The 22,356-nt window shown below is 37.4% G+C and overlaps 1 protein-coding gene across 1 annotated transcript; it reads right to left on the minus strand.

Annotated features, from left to right (window-relative positions):
- Positions 1-1,091: 1,091 nt before the first annotated feature.
- Positions 1,092-21,514, minus strand: mrps10 (mitochondrial ribosomal protein S10). The gene is made up of 8 exons (XM_020512052.2): positions 21,213-21,514; positions 15,509-15,567; positions 12,584-12,656; positions 10,420-10,559; positions 7,361-7,469; positions 4,199-4,288; positions 4,043-4,112; positions 1,092-1,274 (listed from the first exon to the last, which is right to left on the minus strand). Exons 1-8 carry the CDS (start codon positions 21,465-21,467, stop codon positions 1,264-1,266), a joined length of 807 nt encoding a protein of 268 aa, XP_020367641.2. The 5' UTR covers positions 21,468-21,514; the 3' UTR covers positions 1,092-1,263.
- Between the last annotated feature and the right edge of the window lie 842 nt (positions 21,515-22,356).

A 22,356-nucleotide genomic window follows, 5' to 3' on the forward strand; every position in this document is an offset into this window, starting at 1 on the left:
CCATCCCTCAACTCCCACCCCATCTAAAGATAAACTACATGGTAAAAATCTTAGTTACAGAGGGCTAGAAAGGTTCCATGTTAGTGCAGAAACAAATTGTGACAACAGTAGGAAGCATCCCCAGAGAGATCAATTCTGATAGTTTTCCAGTATTGACTACAAGAAAGAAAGATGGGATATATGTACTTTATGAATGCTTGCTGGTCAGCCCTTGAAATTTTGTTTTTTGTCCGGAGGGGTGACAGTGCCTGTACCCATCAATAAGGTCACCTCTCATTCTTCTGATTTCTATTTAGTACAGGCCCAACCTACTCAACTTTTTGTAATAAGTCAGTTGCTCCAAACCCCATATCAACCTAGTGAACCTTCTCTGCACTGGCTCCAAAGCCAATATGTCTTTCCCTTAAATAAGGGGATCAAAACTGTTTACACAATTCTAGCTGTGGTCTGACTAGTGCCTCACAATTTTAGCAAAACCTTTCTGCTTTTATACTCTATTCCCTGTTACCCATTGAAATTGGATGCTTGCTTTTTTGTGATTTCATGCACAAGGACTCCCAAATCCCTCTGTCCTGTAAATTTCTGCAGTCTTTCTGCATTTAAATAATATTCAGCTCCTCTATTCTTCCTGCCAAGTGTATAATCTCACATTTTCCCATGTTATATTCCATCTACCCAATCATTTAACCTATCTTTAATTAAAGAAGCAGGAAAGAATGTTGAGAATACAAATACTTAAAAGAAATGTGAATGCAAGAGTTTTGAAAACAGTAAAAATGTACTGCTTTCAGTATTTGACATATTGCATAGCTGGAGTATATTAATTTAAATTAAATAACATTGCAAAAGCAATTTTAGTATTTCTTTCAGCTAAGAGATTCTCTGGCTATCCTGCTACTTGACCTAGAATTATGTTTAAGAAGTTTTGTTGTAATACAACTCCTAGCTCATCCAACTTGTGTAATTAAAGTATTAAAGGTAGTAGAACATTACAGCCCATGAAGTATTTTCAAAAGTTACACTTTTCAGCACTTCACAAAACAGATTTCAAATATTATAAATTCGAAGACTGATCCACTATAATCTTTAAATTTTAAAATTTAAGAATTTACTTTATGGATTCAAAATACAGAAATTCAGATTCCCCTCTCTCACCCACACAACACATAGATTAGCTTCTCTTTTAGATAATAAAATGCATCCCACACCATTCAGAAATCATCTCAGCAAAACGTGTTCAGAATGTTTTTTTTCTGGTTTTATTTAATCACCAACTGTGAACAAAGAAAGGAGGGAGTTTAATTTATTGTTTTTACCAGAATTGTTCAACATTGTAATGGTGTCTAGATTTTAAATATAATAACATGATAGTTCATGAATAAATTGTTGAAACACAGAATTAGGGACCTAGTGAAGTATCCATTTATCTGCACACAACTTCCATTTCAAAGCTACTGGTAAATTTTATTTTACATGTTCACGATGTGGAAATAAGATATATATGATAAATATATACCATCTGATGTAAATAATTCTCAATTTAGCGTATACAGAAATTTCTAATTTAAGCAGCTGCTTTATTTATTTCATTATCCATAATTATGCTAATCGCTTCAATATTTCAGATATTTGCTTACATTTAATTTGATTTGTCCAATTACCTGGTTTTACAACGTTAAAAGTATGTAAGTGTAGAAATTATACATATAGAAACATGATACATCATGATCTTTGATGCAAAAAACCTTCTTCCTGAAATTTTATGAGAGATCAGAAATAGTGGAAGTTCACATACTATATTATATTCCACAGTTCGTCACCCAGATAATACAAACGTGAATTAATAAAATCTGTTTTGAAAATTAACTGTCTATATTTTTGAAATTAGTTAAAATTCCAACTCTGATTCAAAATATGAAATTCATTAGAAAAGGGACATTTAAGTAGTAACTTGGTATTTACATATGAGTATGTCATTGGACTAGCACCCTTGAGAGATAGATTAATAATTTAGAAAACACAGCAATAAAAGAATCTGAATTCAGAGTCATGATCTTACTGAAGGATGCCATTTTGTCCATGCAACCTGTCCGTGTAGCAGTCTTTCAGTCAAATTCCCCTGCTTTATCACCATAGCCCTGCAAGTTGATTTCCCTCAGGTGGCAATCTAATTTCCTTTTGAAATAATTAATTGCTCTCCTTCCACTACCCTCATAACCAATGATCTGCAGATCAGTATTTACTTGCTGCATAAAAACAAGTTCTTCCTCACAAACAAAAACTCAGGAGGTCTGGCAGCATATGCGGAGCGAAAGCGGTGTTAAGGTTTCAGGTTCAGTGACCTTTCTTCAGAACTTCTTCACATCTCTCTACATCTTTTTCAGTTTAATTCAGTTAAATCAAAATCTGGAAATTTCAAACGAGACAAAATGCCACCAGTAAACAGTAAACATAAAGCCTCTTTTTTAAGAAAAAACTATTCACTGATGGCCTTTTGGAAAAGTTTAGCCAAAGTGTGTCTCCAACCACATGCCAAAATCATTGACTTTCAGCTGCCTTCTGACAGCCTGGTTTGTCATACTGACTGCAGTTGCTTGAAAAGGCTTATCACCAATCTTTTAGGGTAATTAGGTAGCACAAAAAATGCTGGCCTTGACAGCATTACCAATTCCTGAGGATGAATGAAAAAAGACAACTGGCAAATATTTACCACTTCAGGCATATATATATATTTAAAATTTACAACACAAGCCATTTAGATTATGTGTGTGTTAGCTCTTTGTTAAAAGTGATTAAAGAAAATTTGTGATGCCTTGCTGTTATCTCCTACTTCAAACAGTTATTCAGTTTTTCACTTAATAAGTATAAAGGCCTCTACCTCAACCATTCACTGCAGCAAAGCTTTGGTAGCAGCAATACAAGAAATTTATCGTAATCTCTTCCAAATAGATGAATCCTTTCTAATCAATTCTTTATTGCATTTTTCTATATATTGAATGTGTTTATTTGTCTCACCTGCTGATGGAAATAGTCACACACTCTAATACTGTATTATGATTAGCTTGTCGAAACTAGTATCAAATGGGTGAATCTCTGTTGTATGTTGATTTGATGTTCTTTCTAGATGCATCCAAATTTACACACAGTCCTGAAACTTTAGCTTAGCCATTATCTTACACAAATTTATTAATTCCTGCTTAGGTACTGTGCTCCTATTTGTAATATTGAAAATACTATGGACTTTTTATAGCTTTATCCTCTTTTATGTGCATCTTCAAGGAATTATGTATTTGAGCCTTTAGCTGTCCCTGCTGATCAACATCAACCAGCATCTTCCTTTTTAATGTATACTTCCATTTCTTTCTTTTCCTCCTAAAACATTATCGCATGTCTCCACATTAGGTTATATTTGACACCAGCCATGGTGGCTAAGTATATGAGTCCATTACAGTCCCCAATTATGTCAAAAGGGCAATTTCCATAAGTACAATGAACTTGTAGACCAAAATGAAGTGTTGTTGGACAGCATACCAGGGGATAAACAATAAAACCCTAATTATTATAAATAATGCATTGGCGATTGTACAGAAATTCTGGTTTTGTAATTAATATTACTTAGATAGCATCAACCTGTGTCTCAGAGTGCAGCCAGCAAGTCTGGGTCAGCGCAAGGATATTCCTCCCACCCCATTAATCTCACCACATCCCCTGAACTATTGTCTCGGTAGCCTTAGTAGCAAACAACTTTATTGAATTTTAGTCATTTCTAATTCAAGTTACTTGGACAAATACCTGAATGTTTAATTAATTTCCAATATGTTACCAAGTGGCTACACTTGAGTAGCTCCACAGAGATGCTGCATAGAAGTCTTGGGAAATTCTAAGTTCTTTTTTTAAAAAATTTTTACTTCAAGATATACAGACCAGATATTCGAACACAAAGATGAAACACTTGGACAAGAGTTCATTTATAAGGTATTTTAAAATAAATACAATAAACAGTTACAGGAGAATGTCCACTGGCTTTAACTATCTGGCTTGCCTTCATTTTCAGAAGAGTGAATTCTCCAAATAGGTTCTTTAATATGTTCCGGTAGCTTTTGTAACAAAGTCTGAAAAAGAAAAGAAGTTTCTTAAGTTAAAGACATATGTGACAGACAAAACAGAAAAACTGTACAAGTACCAATATAAGACTGACCTTGGTCACCTCCACTGCAATGCCTTCTGGAAGATTGCGCTGGATATATTCCAAGTACACATCTGCAGTGCTTCCAGTTAAATGTTTGATCTAGTAAAGAACAGCATTAAAAATAAGCCCAAATTCTTCAATCTTACAGCAAGCAAGATTTATAAACTGCCCTTACGTTATACATTCAATTCAATTGTGCTTTACACAAAGTATTAGGTACCAGTAAAGTTTTTTTCCCCAAAACAAGGATTTTTAAAAGGAGTTGAGGGCACCTCACTGATCAACAGTATGAGTTGACAAAACAACTGCACCTCTAAGAATAGCTATGAAGTTAATTAACAAAAGACAACAAATTCTGATTATTAGACTTGTTGACAAATAGCAAAGAAACTGACTGGCAAACAACGTGCATTTGGAAGAACAACTTTGGAGCCTTGAACTGTACATAATCTTAAGTCACGATAACAGATGGCAACACTACCTTTGTACATATCAACTACCAAGAAACTTTACACTTGGATTGTTATTAGAATGTTCTGGTCCAGCTGTTTATGCCTGAAATCACAGCACATTTTTAGTAATAACTGAGTGTAATTCCTTTGAAACTTTAGGTAGGATATGAATGGAAAATTTGAGATGTGTCAGCAAAGTTAGACATTGTAGTTCTATGAAGGAATGTGAGAACAGATTGGCTAAATGTATTTAGAAATATTTTAGAACATGTAGCAAATTTCTCACTAAACTAAATGTACTGTTTGTTGTTTTAACTATTATAAACTAATTTCAGCATGAGATAACTGAGCATGCAAGTTGACTGAACGGATTCATTCTTTTGAGGAGCACATTAAAACTGTCGGAAAGGAAGGGGGAGATGGTTGAGATAAACTGTTGGGGCCTATTAATCATTAAGGCCATTTACCATTCCCTAAACATTACTGAAATATTCTATTTTCATTAGCGTACAAGAGTGATTAAAAATGTGAATGAAAGTCAATCCAAACAGGCTGATAAGTAAAAGAGAACATCTAATGAGCAGGATGGGATGAGGGACACAATGGGCTGGATTTTGCAATTAAAGCAATTGCTGATGATGATGAAGGCAGCTTCCCACCAAGATAAGGAACACTCTCTGGCTTGGATTTCCCCTTTCCTGATGGTAGTTTAGAATTGCGTGTTACCAAGGGGATCTTCAAGGGCAACAGATATATTGAATCACCACCACTGCATGTTCCCCTCTAAGCCACACACCATCCTGACTTGAAAATATATTGCTGTGCCTTCAGCATCACTGGGTCAAAATCCTGGAACTCTCTTCCTAATGGCATTGTGGGTTTACCTACAGCACATGAACTGCAGCAGTTCAAGATGACAGCTCACCACACCTTCTCAAGGGCAATGAATGCTGGCCCAGCCAATGATACCCTCACTTCAAGAATGAACAGAAAAAATCTCCAGGCATCCATTAATACATACCAGCAAGCTGTGTAAGTAGCTATGTCATATCGGGATGCAGGAACACGAGCAGGCCATTTAATTTCATTAAATGGTGCAACAGGTTTGAGAAACTATTATTGATCTATTCTTGACTTCATAAACCACCACTGCATCGTATCCCTTAGTTTTTTTTTTAAACCAGAGGTAAAAATGCATTTTTAAAAAATTTCAGCGGAAAAAAATTGATATTCTACAAGTATAAAGTCAAGGTCAGTTAAAAACTCAGTTACTCCTTATTTAAAGTGCAACTTTTAAGGGTTTTTATTAAAACAGTGAGAGCATCTATAAAGAAGTGGAAACTTATCCAAATTCTCTGACTGTTTCGGGTTCACTCTGGGAATGAAAACTTTAATAGCATTCTCTGTGGAAAAATGGAAGGCTCGTTTTGATGCCATTACAACTGCAGAGGGCACATTCACAGCCCATTCACAGTCACCTTGCCTGTGATGTGAGTGCCAGCAATGAAAATTTAAATTTATTTAGTGTAGTAGCTTTTGAAAAGAATTGCAAAACAGTTCAGTCAGAGGAGAAAAAGCTCTTCCTGCTCACCTGCCTCAATCACTGTCCTACTTCTTGAGTGCTGTTAATCCAGGCAAGTGTGTTGGTGACAGCGGTACGTTGTTGAAGGAAGCGGGTTTGTTGGGACATTAAGAAGAGGGTGAGTAGGCCAGTGAGAGAGGAGGAGAATGGGGCAACAAGAGAAAGACAACAATAGATGCATAACAATAACATCGACGGCAGCATCGGCATCAATGTCCAGTTCCATGGCAATATGGATGCACAATGATGACATCACTGGCACCAACCTCCTGTTCCAATGTATTGGCAAGATATACAGTGGAAATATAAAATCCACTTAAAGCAAATTCTGGATCTCCATGGTATCCTGCTCATGTACAGACTCCAACAGTCATTGTAATACTGGGGTAATAACAGAAAACTCCAGGTCATCAATGCAGATTGCTTGAATTCTGCTGCAGAATCTAAGCAAGTTAAAATAAATTTGACTGCAGATTTTGATAACCGGCATGCCTTCACCATCTAATTATTACGTTCAGAATTAATCATTTAAAATAAATTAAAAACGACTCAGTGAAACAGTGAAATTTACATCACTACTTTATGCAGTTATCTCTTTGAACCTTGAACCTCACCTTTAATGAAAAATTTGCATATATTTCAGCAGTACAACCATAACTTTCTTCAATTATTGCACCTAGTTTAAATACGTTGTCACTTACTGCTCTGATTACTTGTCTTCTAATCGATACCATGGAAATAAATCAATGGTCTTTAAATTTGTGAAAAAAACTGCATTGTGATAAATAGTCAGTACGTGCTATTTCATTCCCAAATGTCTCCCGTAGATTCCCAACCCCAAATCAAAATCCAACTATCTCGGACATTCCTGAGTTGGGTTTACGAGCTAAGAATATCCCCAAATGCATCCTTGTCCTGGGAGTTAAAATTTTCGTCAAAGAATTATGTTGATCTAACTAAGCGAAAAGATCAACAGTGAAAAACAAGAAATCAATATAATCACTAAAATTATCTTTACTTTCATTCCAAAGAATGGTTCAAAATTATTTGAAGTTTGAATGTTTTCTGTCTTAGCTGAAATTTTATAGATATTTACTACGTCCCAGATTTTTATCTAATATTTTGCTTTTTACTTGCCTCTATACATCTGTAGTATGTTCTCATCTCATACTGAACTCTGTGCTTCTTGAAAATATGAACAGATTTGAGAAGTGTCATTCTATCAATTTTCTTTACAGGTTCATACCTTAAAAAAAAACAAGTTTTGTTTTAAAAAAAGATCAAATCAACTTCACAAAGACATTCATTTTCACTTTACTGATTTTACAAATGCAATATTCCAAAGCTGCATATAAAATATCAAAAATGGCAAAACAGACGTACTACTAGTACCTATAATGGTGACCAGGAAGCTACTGGATTGTTATAAAAGCCTGTCTGATTTGCCATCCTGACCTATATGTGACTGCAGACCCAGCAATATGATTGTTTCTCAATGGCTAGCGATATGGTCTACCATATCACTCAATTTATAACTAACTGTTCTGAAAAATAGGAAAGAATAATGCTGAACAGGTAACGATGTGCCAAATGAAATTACAATGGTACACCCCGTCCTATCAATTCATCCAAGTGGCCCTTGTTGAGTCTGTGCCAAAATTGGGAACACTGTTCAAAATCATGAGAAATCTGGACAGAGAAAATGGGGAAAAAATGTTCCCACTTACGAAATGATCAAGAATGGAAGGGAGCAGATTTAAAGTTTTATTAAATAACTCTAACTCCTTGTTGAGTACCTCAACTGAATCTGCATCCCACCACTCACCATGGTAATGCATTCCAGACCCTAACCACTCAATGTGTGATTAAGATTTTACTCATAGCACTTTTGCTTCATTTAACTAACTAGTTTAAATCTGTAACCCCCCTCCCCTATTTTCATGAGTATGAACATTTTCTCCCTATTTGTATAGACTTCTCATGAATTTGAATACTCCATCAGATCTCCTCGCAGCCTTCTTTTCTCTATCTTCATAACTGAAGTCACTCACCATGGAACCATTCACATAAATCACATCTGCACTCTCTCCAATGCCTTCACATCCTTTCTAAAATGTGGTGTCCAGAACTGTACACAATACTGCAGCTGAGCCCACTCTAGTAGTGTTTTATATACACAGCCTTCTTGCCTTCGTACGCTGTGCCTCTAATAATAAAGCCTAAGAAATTAGATGCTTTATTAACTTCTCCTTCAACCTGTCCTACAACCTTTGATGACTTATGCACATTTACACCTACCCAGATCCCTCTGCTCCTGCAATCTCTTTAGAGTTGTAACCTTTATGTTGTTCCTCCTAATTGTTCCTACCAAAACATATGCCATTACATGGCAATGCAATGAACTTTATCCACCACCTATCTGCTCACTCCATCAACTTGTCTATGTCGTTCTGAAGTTCTTCACTGCGTTCCTCACAGTGAACAATGCTTCCAAGTTTTGTATTATTTGCAAACTTTGAAACCCTGTTCTGCACACCAGGGTCCAGGTTATTATACAGAAGAAAAATCAAGGGTCCCGATATTGATCCCTAGTCAATTCCAGTACAAACGTTCCCAAATCCCAAAAAAAAATCCATTCACCATTATTGTTTCCTGTCACTATGTCCCTTTCATACCATGAAGTTTACTTTAGCCAGCATGGCTAGACGCTTATGGACTATGGTGTTGAACTGTTAACTGTGTTTCTTTGTTTGTCCACTTTTTAGTAATAAGGACTGTAAGGTTTAACTTTTTAATTTTGTTTTTTTATTTTTCTGCTTTGTACCAAAATTCTGTATCTAGGTACTTTTGTACTTAAGATGGCGCCATAAGCATCGACTTGTAAACTTTTCACTGTACTAAACGTAATTCAGTTCAATTCAATTCAATTACTCACAAGTCTGTTGTGCAACACTTTATCAAATGCCTTCTGCAAGACCATGTGCACCACATTAACAGCATTGCCAGCCTTCTAACTGTCAGTTACCTCTTCAAAGAACGGCAGGAAGTTAGTTAGGATAACTTTCCCTTCAGAAATCCATTCTGCCTCCCTTAGTAACACACAATTTGCCATCATTTAACATCAAGATAGCATTTGATCACGTATAGCATTGACTCAATTTTGTCAGGCCTGTTCAATGGGAACTGTGTCAAAATTCTCCACTGATTAGACTAATACTTAAAACAAAATGAAGATGGTTGTGCTGTTCAGATGAAGATGATGTTTTTAACAACAAAACATAACTGTATTTCACCAAAGAACAAAAAAATTAAAGCTATATATGAATATATTTATACAAGATGGTTAGAAAGATCTTGACACAAACATCAAGAAATTACAACTCATTTCCTGACACTGCCTATTACAATTACTCAATTCCACAGAAATATCACTCCTGCCTTAGCCTTTTAAATATTCACTTAACGGTCACTATCCAATTTCTTTCTTTTGGATTGCTGAGACAGTTTTATGATCCCTTTCTGTACCCAAGGGTATGAAACACAATTCTGATATACTAAACCTTTTCAGTTCCAACAACTTGAAGATTTCTACCCAAACTCTGGAACTTCCAGAGTCTGGAAACCACTTTTACTAAGGTGATTGGTTCCCTTGAACTGAACAGCAAAACATGGTTTCCCTGCGAGAAGAAACACTGTTCAGAAACTCTGAACATGGTTCCTCTGAACTGAGACCATGAACCTTTGGTTCTGAAGTCAAAACTGAATTAACTGCCTTAACTGTGGGTTTCGCAAACTGTGGGTAGCAACTTCCAGTACAGTCACCAGCCAAAATCTTCGGGTAAAGACTTTCATATCAAAGAGGATATCACCATTTATGTAGGCAGGGTTTGGTTTAGTTATGAGAATGAAACCATGAATAGACTAAAAAATTAATAAAGTTTATTAATTTACATACAGAATACCAAATGTCACAGGGAACAAACAACTTAATAGGAACGTGGGAAAGCAGGCTATGTTCTGACATAACAGAGAGTTGTTAATACCGTAGAGCAGATGCAGTGCAAGGATTTATCGCCTGAGTCACTGCAGTGTATTTGAAAGAAAGGAAAGCAAGTCCAATTTTGAAAAGAATCCATATGATAAATTAAATCCTAAAAGATACAAGGGGCTGCTTGTAATAACAACAATGTACTTACACTTTATCAACAGTGATATTCAGCTCTTTAGCAGCAAGTGTAGCAAAATATTCATAGCTATCCAGTACAGCTTTATCATGGCCCTTTACCAACACAGAAATCCTCTTGTATAGTGCATCAGGTTCATCTGATACTGCTACCTGCATTAACATAAATTCATAAAGTATCCAAATAAAATAATTAGTTACAGACAGAACATCTTTAAAATGAAAAGTTTCATGGTTTCAAAGCAGTAAGTATTTCAAAACATGACAGATTTAAATCTGTACTATATATAAGCACCAAAGCAATGAGAGGCAATTAGAACATATTTTAATCATTGAGAACTTAGAAGCAAGAATTCTCCTTGATAGTGCACAATTCACAGCATATGTCAAAAATGTGTCGCAGAAAATGAATTTCTTCTGAAATTTATTCACTGTCTTTTAGGCAAATACAGCAGTTAATTTGTAAATATCATGATTCCAACAAATAAATAGTCGATCTATTTTGGTAACATTAACTGAGGAATGAACTTTGTCCAAGACACTGGAAACACTCTCCCCTCCCTTAAAAAAATTGAGGGTCCTGATTGCAACCTGAAACAGGCAGGTAAGGCATCAGTAGAATTTCATATTATCTTATATAAAAGTTGCACCTTCAAAACTGCAAAACACCTTCATGACTGCGAGATGTTTTAGTTTAACTAACATACTGGTGATTTTGAAGCATTGATTGGTAGTGAAAAATGAACAAATAAAGATTTCTTACTTGTACATTTGCCAGACTGACTGCAAACTAAAAAGATTTTCAGTAAACTGAAGATATTGTCATTAAAGTGCCTTCTATGCCTAAAGATTATTCACTGTACATATCAATAATTTGGATACCAGATTTTAAGGTACTTGTATTGAAATTTGCAGACGATACCAATTTAGGAAACTGCTAAGGAATATTGGTAAGACAGGCCAATGGGACATAGGTTCACAAGATGTTAAAGGCAGTAATTCAACTTGATAATCTCAAAACTTGCCTTCAGAAATATTGAATATAAAACCAGACATGTAATTCTGAGCCTATTTAAATCCTTAATAGGACATTAGAGTAGTGCTTGTCATTTTGTGCTTCTCACCAAAGAAAGGAATTCAGAACAGGGCTTCCCAAAGTAGGGTTGAAACCTACATTCCCTGTAATTTTTCCTTTTTGGATGAAAGTTATGGGAAAAGGGTGTGAAAACATGGTATTTTATTTCCTCACATTAAAGGTAACTTTGGCAGGACATCTTGAGCTGATTGTGTCATAACTTCTGGGCATTTACATGCCCAAGATAAATGTTTAAGTATATTATAAGTATAGAAAGTTATCACTCATATTTTTATTCAAACTCAACATTCTCTGAAAAGGTTCTCACATACTTTTATTTCTAGTAAAATAACTCATATATAGGGTATGATGAATGTACAATTAAAAATTTTTATTTTGATTGATATTATATTTGAAATTTAGGTCTAGGTTTCATGACAAGCAACTAATAATCATTTGGTAATACAAAATTTGAATACTACTGGCACTCATCAGGACAGATGCAAGAATGCCAAATTGCTAAATGAACAACAATTTAGACTACATGACAAAAGGGTGCAGACCGAATAATCCTGAGTGTGCCATTGATTACACTGATAATCAATTCAAAATTATCAGTCTCCTCACAATATGGCTCACTCACACTTGCAACAAACTAGAGATACACAAACACCGGGAACAGTCTTCTGCATGGAAAAAGACCATGTCTAGGCATTGTACCTTTTTTGAATTAAGCAAAAGCCTCCATTTCTGAAGAAGGGTCTAGGCCCGATACGTCAGCTTTCCTGCTCCTCTGATGCTGCTTGGCCTGCTGTGTTCATCCAGCTCTACACCTTGTTATCTCAAAAGCCTGGGGAACAGGTTTCCTGGTGCATTTTCAATGGCAACACCTCAGCAATGAATCAGCATCCTTCATTCATGCAGTATAAGTTAGTGCTCCCTTTGAAGTTTGACATTCTTGCATCTGTCTGATGACTGGAAGGCAAAAAAGCTCTGACTCTAAGTCTCTTTTTTTCCACCAACAATCACTAACTAAAATTATACAGTGCAGATCCTAAGCAAAGCACCAAACATAACTACCAAAACTTGTTGGAAATCTTACCAGGGGAGCTGTGCTATAATGTGGACACCTCAAATAGATTCCCGCTGAAGGCATCAATGCTAGACTTTTACCACTGTTAAATAAAGAAATTGCATCATACAATTATTAACTTTGTGTAAATGGAGAATCTGAACTTTACAAAAACTAAACCATATTTAAACGAAGTTACAACCGCAGAGTAAAGGACCATACATTTTTCTTTTTGGACTATAAATCAAATCAGAAGTTGGGCTGCTATATAGTTAGAATACCAAGAGATTTTTGCAAAATATTAAGTGGTGCACATTTTTAGCTGTTTAAGACAATGTTGCTGTTGGAGTAGTGATATTGATACATCCTTGAGCCAGCTTTTGAGTTGAGGAAAGGTTGCCTGATGACAGTGCTTGGATTGGTCCAGCTGCAGTTTGTTTAGAATCTGTTAGTGCAGAGAGACCATTCCCCTTGGTGAGTGAAAAGACAGAAATAACCAAGAGAACTCAAAAGAAAATGTCATAACAAGAAAAGATCCAGGTCCACTGGATCAAGACAACAGAAAAACAATCATCGCTTTACAGACAACTGTGTGTCATTCATTACTGAATTATTTTTTATTCATTAACAGGATGACGGCGTCGCTGGCTAGGCAGCATTTACTGCCCATCTATAACTGTCCAGAGGACATTTCAGAGTCAACCACATTACAGTGGGTCTGGAGTCACATGTAAGCTAGACCAGGTAAGGATGGCAGTTTCCTTTCCTAAAGGACATTAGTGAACCAGATGGGTTTTTTCTGACAATCGACAGTTGGTCATCATTAGATTCTTAATTCCAGATATTTTACTGAATTCAAATTCCCACCTGCCGTGGTGGGGTTTGAACCTGGGTCCCCAGAACATTATCTGGGTCTCTGGATTAACAATCCAGCGATAATACCACTAAGCCATTGCCTCAAAAAGAACTTACAGAGACAATTTACCCACTCTTGTGATCTGTACTTTTATTTTTCAGAATTTCAGATATATCTTCAGGAGTTTATCAGGGTACTAGGCCCAACCATCAATGACTATCCCTCCATCATAAAGTCAGAAATGGGGATATTCACAACGTTCATGCTTCACATCTCCTCAGGTGCTAAAGCAGTCCATGTCCAAAAGTCGGAAGTCACCCAGAAAAGTATTGAACTACTTGAGCCTGAGGGCAGAACTGGAATAGTTTGGCTACGGATGCAGCAAGTTCTGGAACCTAAGTCTTCAGTTCTATTGTAAGATTGCGTCAGGTCCAATAGCCTCTGCAGTATCCACAGCCTCCAATTGTTTCTTCATATCACATGGAATGAATTAAATTGGCTGAAGACTAGCATCCTAGCAATTGTTGTAAAAATTCATCGGGCTCACTAATATCCTTTAGGGAAGGAAATCTGATTTCTTGCCTGGTCTGGCTACATGTGACTCTAGACGCTTAACTGCACTCTGAAATGGCCTATTAAGCCATTCAGTTGTATCAAACCACTACAAAAGGAAGGGCAGCCCTGTGGGTGTCCTTATATCCCAAAGACTGCAGTGATTCAAAAAGGTAGTTTACCACCATCATATGGATGGGCAATTATTGTGGACTTAGGCAGAAACACTCACATTCTATGAATAAAATCAATTAATAATGATCGGAACTAACCTAATTACTAAACACATTGCATTTCATGTACCTAGCAACATTAATAAGTTATATGCATCCAACATCATTAGGACAACTGTTATGATAATTATGTCATGTCTAAATTTTTTCATTGGATATAGACATCACTGGTATTTTAACGGGCATTTCTTGTCTATCCCCCAATTCTCTTGAACTGAATGACTTTCCAGGCCATTACAGAGAAGTTAAAAGTGAATCACATTGCTGTGGCGCTGGAATCACAGAGGTCAGACTGGGTAAGGATGACAGATTTCCTTCCCTAAACGGCATTAGTGAACCAAATTGTTTTTTTTCTTATGACAATTGATAATAATTATCATAGTTATCATTATTGATATTAGCTTTGAATTCCAGATTTTATTAAATTGCACGTAAATTTCACCAGCTACCATGGTGGGATTTGAACCTATGCCTCTCAATCGCTAGACTGATATCATTAAGACTATAACATCTTCAACCCACTAATACAAGTCAGATGGTTATTATTTATTGCATGAACATTTGATACTCCAATAGACATTTGGTACAGAACTTGAGCACTGCTGAAAAAAAAGTACATTTTATCAAAGGTTTTCATCTTACACTCACCTAGCCAATTAACAACAGCACTAATTCAAGGGGAAAACAAACATTTACATTACACGAGAAGAGAGTACTAATTGGTTGACAAGTGGACTCATTGGTAAACATTGCCATGGAAAATGCACCAGTTGATAGTTAACTGGCAGGCTATGTTTAAATTTTCAAGCAGGCAGGTCAACTCTGTGTCCCCTTAAAAATAAATGACACAATGGATTTTATTTCTATTGATTTGTTTGACTATATGGGTATAAGAAAGCTCAACTACAAACAGCAGAAACATGATTAACACAAGACACTACTAAAAATGTCATTGTTGTATTATCCAGGTGTTCTTATACCCTGAGCACAGTGATTCCACCAAATCAGCTGTCATAATGTCACTAATGACAACTGAACATACAGACATATTTCAAAAAAACACAAAACGAGGAAATGAATTTACATGAGCAGAGCATTTACACTATAAATGCAATGCTGGTGAAGCACGAAGAAGTCTCAAAGTAAACCATCTCGAACCTCCCTCCTCCAGTGTGGCTCTGAATTTGGGTTTGAGCTTCAAATATTCTATACTAATATGGTATGTGTTGCATAAATACATCTTAAGAATTCTCTACCTCAGCTTTTCTGAAACGATATCATTATTCTGAAGTCAGCTGATATGTATAAACTTACCAAAGGTGTACGATTGTCATATTGTGGCTGGCATAATTCAAAACTGCAATTCGACTAGCCTGAAAGTCAAACAGTATATTTTTTAAAAAGTTATTCATAGACATTATCAAAGAATCTGAGCCATAAGATATAAATTTTTTTTTCTTCCTGCAGAATTGAACTTTGTTTAAACAACAGCACTCCAGCTGAATGGTTAGCCACTGACGATAGGGGCAGGAGGTACAGCATTAGGTTCCAGATACCAGAAAAGCTTGGCGAAGATTGATATGCAATATTTCATGCAAAAATGAGTTTTGAATGAACTTGTATCTTATGAAGAGAACAGTTTGGTAGAATATCAAGAAACATATTGTAAAACACAGAATCGCGGAAGCTGGAAATCTGAAACAAAACAACAATTGCTGGAGAAACTCAGGTCTGGCAGCATTTGTGGAGAGAAAACAGAGTTAATGTATGTGTGTCCAGTGACCCTTCTTCAGAAACACTGAATAGGTCAAGCTTCTGAATGATAGTAGCATGTATGATGGGAGCAGGGAGCAGGAATGGTTCGATCAAGCAGGGTTGTGGAGGTAGATGAAAACAAATTTAGTAAAGGTTGGGATGTAAGAAAAGAGATTTGATTTAGAGCACTATAGCAAGGCCATAAATTGTACTTCAAATGAGAATGATACTTTTCAGAATCTATTCCCACACCCATATTGAGACAAATGGGGTGAAGGGGATGTGTGTGGTTTGAGGGCTAATTTCATCCAGAAGGCATAGGGATTGATCTTTTACAGTTTGGAAATAGATTTGGCATGGATCTAGGGAATTGAGACCTCAGACAGTTCAATTGGTCAATTTTTAATATGTGTTCAAAGATACATGTTTCAATATGAAGAGATAATAATTAGAAACAGGCAGTGAATATTTCATAAAGGTTATGCTTAAAGGGTCTAATGTGAGTTTCATGATGAAGTAACAAATGTGATACATGGTGGAAATGCAGTAGATGTAGAATGCATGACTTTTGGCAGGTTTTTGACAAATCAACACAAACTACTGCAGAAGATTAAAGGGTGTGGAATTGTTAGGTAGGGTGTCAAATTGGATTATAAATGGAAATAGGAAATAGCAGTTTCTTAAGGACTAGAAATTATGGTTGCAAACAGAAATTACAATGCAATGGCATTGAGTCAACAATACATTATCACACCACTCTCAGACATGACAGAAAGCAAGCAGGTGCCAAAAGCAAAAGCTCTCCTGTAATTTGGAACTGCCACTTAACAAACTAGTGAGTTCATTAAAGTGGCACTTAAAAATAATTTTTCACTACCCACTGCATTTATCAGCTTTTGGATGGGAAAGACTTTGGAAGTGCTTTACAGCAGACATAATGAGGTAGCATATGGGTAAAAATAAAGGCCTGTCACTGGGATGACAGCTGCATGAAGAAGCCAGTTCTGATAGAAATAGCAGGCTCAATTTAAAAAAAAATTCATTTCTATAAGTTTTTGGAGCCTGCGATGATAAATAAACAAAGACTGGAAGAGCAATTTATAGCCATAACTAACTTTCTGTGAACAATGCTTTGAGAATGTATTTCTTTGAAGATAAAATTTCTTATTTTCCTTTTGTTGGCTGCATTCATTTGAAAATCTGAGATCATCTAAAGGCAATTGCTTTTTAAAGAAGAAACAGCCCAAGAGGTTGGCTAGTGCAAATTACACATGTTTGCATTCCACCAAGTTGGATGAAAATAAAAAAAACCCTTGGGGATTGTGAATGACCCCATTTCCTATCAAATCATGTCACACTGAAAATATCCAGATGTTTCTAAGATGAGACAAGTTACCTATTTTGAAGCAACAATTGCACAGATACAAACTCATTGAATCTCTCTTGCATATACAAATGAGCAAAGTGCTTCAAGAGTCCCTGATCAAGCAAAAAGAGAGATGATGACAATGTCCTGATAACAGCTTGAGAAGCAGTGTGCTGTCTCCATCTTTGGAAGTGATGGATTCAAGAAGTAACCATTCTGGAGAGAAAAATCGACACTAAACTGAGATCTTTTAAAATTTGAAAATCTGTTTCACACAGGAACAGGAGAAGCGCTGAACTAAGAACGCAGAATATTGAACACGCTCCAGCAAGATCACTTGAGGTCCAGCTAAACATATACTTTCTTGCTTTAGCTTTCATGGATTTCCAACTCTACTTCTGTACATATGTGCAAGCTTAGGCAAATGCACGTGACCATGTGAATGGTATTGCATTACTTAGTCTTTTTTTAGCTCAGGGAACAAAGTTTTAATAAACTTACTTTGTTCTTTGTTTAGATGAAGGAAACATAAGAACATAAGAACTAGGAGCAGGAGTAGGCCATCTGGCCCCTTGAGCCTGCCCCACCATTTAATAAGATCATGGCTGATCTTTTCGAGACTCAGCTCCACTTACCCGCCCACTCACCATAACCCTTAATTCCTTTACTGTTCAAAAATTTATCTAGCCTTGCCTTAAAAATATTCAGCAAGGAGGCTTCAACTGCTTCACTGGGCAGGGAATTCCACAGATTTACAACCCTTTGGGTGAGAAAGTTCCTCCTGACCTCAGTCCTACATCCTCTTCCCTTTATTTTGAGGCGATGCCCTCTAGTCCTAGTTTCACCTGCTAGTGGAAACAACCTCCCTGCCTCCACCTTATCTATTCCCTTCATAATCTTGTATGTTTCTGCAAGATCTCCCCTCATTCTTCTGAATTCCAATGAGTATAATCCCAGTCTACTCAGTCTCTCCTCATAATCCAACCCTCTCAACTCTGGAATCAACCGAGTGAACCTCCTTTGCACCCCCTCCAGTGCTAGTATATCTCAAGTAAGGAGACCAAAACTGCACGCAGTACTCCAGGTGTGGCCTCACCAGGACCCTATACAGCTGCAGCATAGCCTCCCTGTTTTTAAACTCCATCCCTCTAGCAATGACAGACAAAATTCCATTTGCCTTTTTAATTACCTGCTGCACCTGCAATCCTACTTTTAGCGATTCATGCACAAGGACACTCAAGTCCCTCTGCACAGCAGTGTGCTGCAATTTTTTACCATTTAAAACATAGTCCATTTTGCTGTTATTCCTACCAAAATGGATGACCTCACACTTATCAACATTGTACTCCATCTGCCAGAGCTTTGCCCACTCACTTAGACTATCTATATCCCTCTGCAGACTTTCAGTGTCTTCTGCACACTTTGCCCTACAAACCTGGCTGAGTAAGGTCTTCATAATCTCAAAACACAGAAGAATTAGCAATACACATTCTCTATAAATTATAAAGCCAACACCTGTTACTGTCAAGCAATGAATGGGAGAACAGGGGAGTCTTTACCCCTCCTCACCTAATGATAATTATGATAAAATACAGCGGCTGCATGGTGTTCCAGCCTACATTCCCATTAAATCATGGAGATCCATTCCCTTTGCACTGCTAGATGGCTGCCTTCCCATCAGATGGCCACAAATGAAATCTGATGCTTGATTCACTGAGGAAAAACATGGGTGCACTATTGACTGGATCGCTTTCACCCCACCAAAACACGAAATCCAGTTCCGACAGTGTTTGGAGGTAGGTAGCACCGTCCCAGAGTTCTGTTCTGGGGCTGCTTATGTTCACTGTGTAGACCAAAGATCTGGATGTAGGGTTAGAAGGAATGTGTCCAAATTTATTGATCATGTTGAACTAACAGGCATCTTAATAATTCTAAGGTCAAAATTACAATGCAAATATGATAGAATGGGCAAAAGAGTAGCATATGTAAGCATGAAGTTGTACATCTGGTCAGAGCAAAGGACCGGTTGAATAACATGGGGTACATTAAAGACAACATTTAAGTGAATAAGACCATAGAAAAGCTAATAAAGTTAACAGATTTTATCAAAAGGGGTCTAAATATTTTAAACCATCAAAATGCTGAATAATTATAAAACCTTCGTGAGATAGTTACGTACAGTTTTAGGATCAATGTTATAGGAAGGATATTGAGGCTACAATACATAACACATTCACTTGGATGTTAGGAGAAAATACAAATAGAAAAGAAAGACTTTGGCTGTTTCACAAAAGCTGAATTGACCATCTAATTGAGGGATTTAAAGTTATAAAGTCAGGGGGTAGACTAGATGAAGCAAACTGTTTCCAGTGATTGCTGATAGAGGATTAAACATTAGAGATTTAAGATCAACAGCAAAAGAAGAGTGGCACAGTTGTGAAATGAACTACCTGACCAATTCATGCCATAAACTACAGAAAACCATTTAACTTTGATAATGACTGAAAATCCCCCTGTCACGATTATACTTCATTATGCTCAAGTGGACACTTTATTTGCAAAGAACTGATTGAAGCAGACATCAATCAGTATCAAACGGGCATTGCTGATTAATATGGAAATCTGGAAACATAACAGGGAAGTGGTATTCTGCTGCTCTTACAGAGGTTAAACAACTTGAAGATGTTTATGTAGGTCAAAAGCAGAAATTACTGGTGAAACTCGTAAAGTCTGGCAGCATCTGTGGGGAGAAACAAGAGTTAGGGTTGAGTCCAGTGACTCTTCTTCAGACTCAATGCTAACTCTGCTTTCTACCCACAAATGCTGCCAAACCAGCTGAGTTTTGCCAGCAATTTCTGTTTTTGCTTCAGATCTCCAGCATCTGCAGTTCTTTGTTTTATGTTTGTGACAGTGGTTTAATTCCCAATTGTCAGTCAATTGGAGGTCAACAAATGGTTAGAAGGTCAGCAGTGTTTAAAGCTATGGAGGATGACTGATTTTTTTTAAATTGCAAAAATATATTTTATTCATAAGAAGTCTGTATATACACTCACAGGTACTAAAGCAGTTTTGTACAGTCATTATATATTAAAAAAAAATTGGAATTTAGCATTCCCCGTAGTTGAAAAAGCCAAAGATTGTTCTTACTCATGCAGAACACTATTTACATACATTGAGACAACGCGACAGTCTGATAACTGAATAGACTCTCGTTTACACTTCAACAGAAAAACCTTAGATAGTGGTCTTTCCCCATTACACCTTGGTTTTAGCATGTCCTTCAGCACATAACCCTAGAATGTACCAGTCTGCAATACTTGGTTGCGGTCAACTCTTTACACTATAAGAGCAACAAGTTTCAGGCAGACCAAAGAGCGTCTTTCACTGAATTAATGGTCCTCCAGGCGCAGTCGATGCTTGTCTCAGTTTGTGTCCCGGGGAACAGCCCGTAGAGTGCGGAGTACTGAATCACAGAACTGCTGATGAACCTCAACAAAAATTCACTGCATGTCTTGCCAGACAATTTTTGCAAAGGCACGTTCCAGTAGGAGATGTGTGACAGTCTCTTTAACAGTGCAGTCACATCGAGGACAGCATATGGTGACGCACAAAGGCCAGGCATCCATGAAAGATCTTATGGCCAGTGTCCTTCTCACCAACAGCCAAGCTACACCTTGGAAGGCTCTGGCCATGAGGCATTCTGTCAAATGTCTCTGACAATCTGCTCTGGGAACCACGCCACGGAATCAACCGTCTCCTTTTCCCGCAGGATCTGGAGAACGCTACGTGCTGACCAATTCCTGATAGACAGTGATCGGCAAAGCGCCATCATAGAAACTTCGGGGATCGAAAGGAGGGTGTATTTTTCTTTTAAAAATTAAAGCAGCGAAACTTTACCTGGTGCAGCCGGAACAACGACCTGCCGCTTGAAAAGGCGCGGAAACTGCCCAGAAACGCCGCCATCTTCGTCCCGGCGCTGCCAACTTCCGGGTCTCGAGGCATTGCTTCCGGATCACCGGCCAACGGTTCATGGTTTGTTGTTGTTGTTGATATTGATTCGGGGTCAATGTGGGCCTGCCCTGGAGAGGTAACCCCCTTCCTCTTGGCACTGCGACTTTTGTTTCGGGCTACTCCAGCGTTACACTGAAACATTCGCCTTGGATCATTTTCCTCTTTAGTCTCAAACCCTGGACTGGGACTTGAATCAATGGACTTTGTGGTTTAGAAGCAAATGTGCCGTCTACTAAACCACCGCTGACAGACCGCAGCGAGGGGAAAAAAAATGTTACTGCTGGACATATTCCAGTGGCTCAGACACCATCTGTGGAGAAAAAGGCACAGCTAACGTTTTAAGTTGTTGGACCTGTCATCAGAAGATGCGAGTGGAAGCTGTAATCGCATACGTACAAAACAAAAAGTAAATACACTGCAGATTCCAGGTATTTTGACTGGCTTTCCACAATCTGACCCTCAACTGAATTGGAAGTTGAACTCCTCTCAACAGTTCCTCATTCTCTTAGCATTTGGCGCAGGAAAACCAGTAACTCATATGATCTGAACCTTCAAGTCTTGGCTGATGAAGTTACGCGCGTTGATGAAAACCCTGTGTCAACAGAACAGATGCAGTAGTTCTAATCTTCTTAAGAAAGGGTGAAAGTCGAGATGCATGTGGCTTGTCCTCAAAGAACAAAAACAGAACACACAAAACTGTCAGATTATATGACTGAACCTAAAACAAATGCTTGGCCACCTAGAAAATTCCGTACCACTGATCATAGGTTCTGTGGGGTTAAAATTGTTTCAGACATAGCAGGAACTGCAGATTCTGGAGAGTCTGAGATAACAAGGAGTAGAGCTGGATGAACACAGCAGGTCAAGCAGCATCAGAAGAGCAGGAAGGCTGACGTTTTGGGCCTAGACCCTTCTTCAGAAATGGGGGAGGGGAAGGGGGTTCTGAAATAAATAGGGAGAGAGGGGGAGGCGGATAGAAGATGGATAGAAGAGAAGATAGGTGGAGGAGACAGACAGGTCAAAGAGGCAG

This window comes from Rhincodon typus, chromosome 9, assembly GCF_021869965.1.
Source record: "Rhincodon typus isolate 14 chromosome 9, sRhiTyp1.1, whole genome shotgun sequence".
Classification (NCBI taxonomy): Eukaryota; Metazoa; Chordata; class Chondrichthyes; order Orectolobiformes; family Rhincodontidae; genus Rhincodon; species Rhincodon typus.

Coding starts and splice junctions, on each gene's coding strand:
- mrps10 (XM_020512052.2), bottom strand. CDS start 21,467: ATGTTTCAGTGTAACGCTGGAGTAGCCCGAAACAAAAGTCGCAGTGCC. Junction 10,560..12,583: donor ATTATAGCACAGCTCCCCTG/GTAAGATTTCCA, acceptor ATGTTAATGCAG/GTAGCAGTATCAGATGAACC. Junction 4,113..4,198: donor TTGCAGTGGAGGTGACCAAG/GTCAGTCTTATA, acceptor TTTCTTTTTCAG/ACTTTGTTACAAAAGCTACC.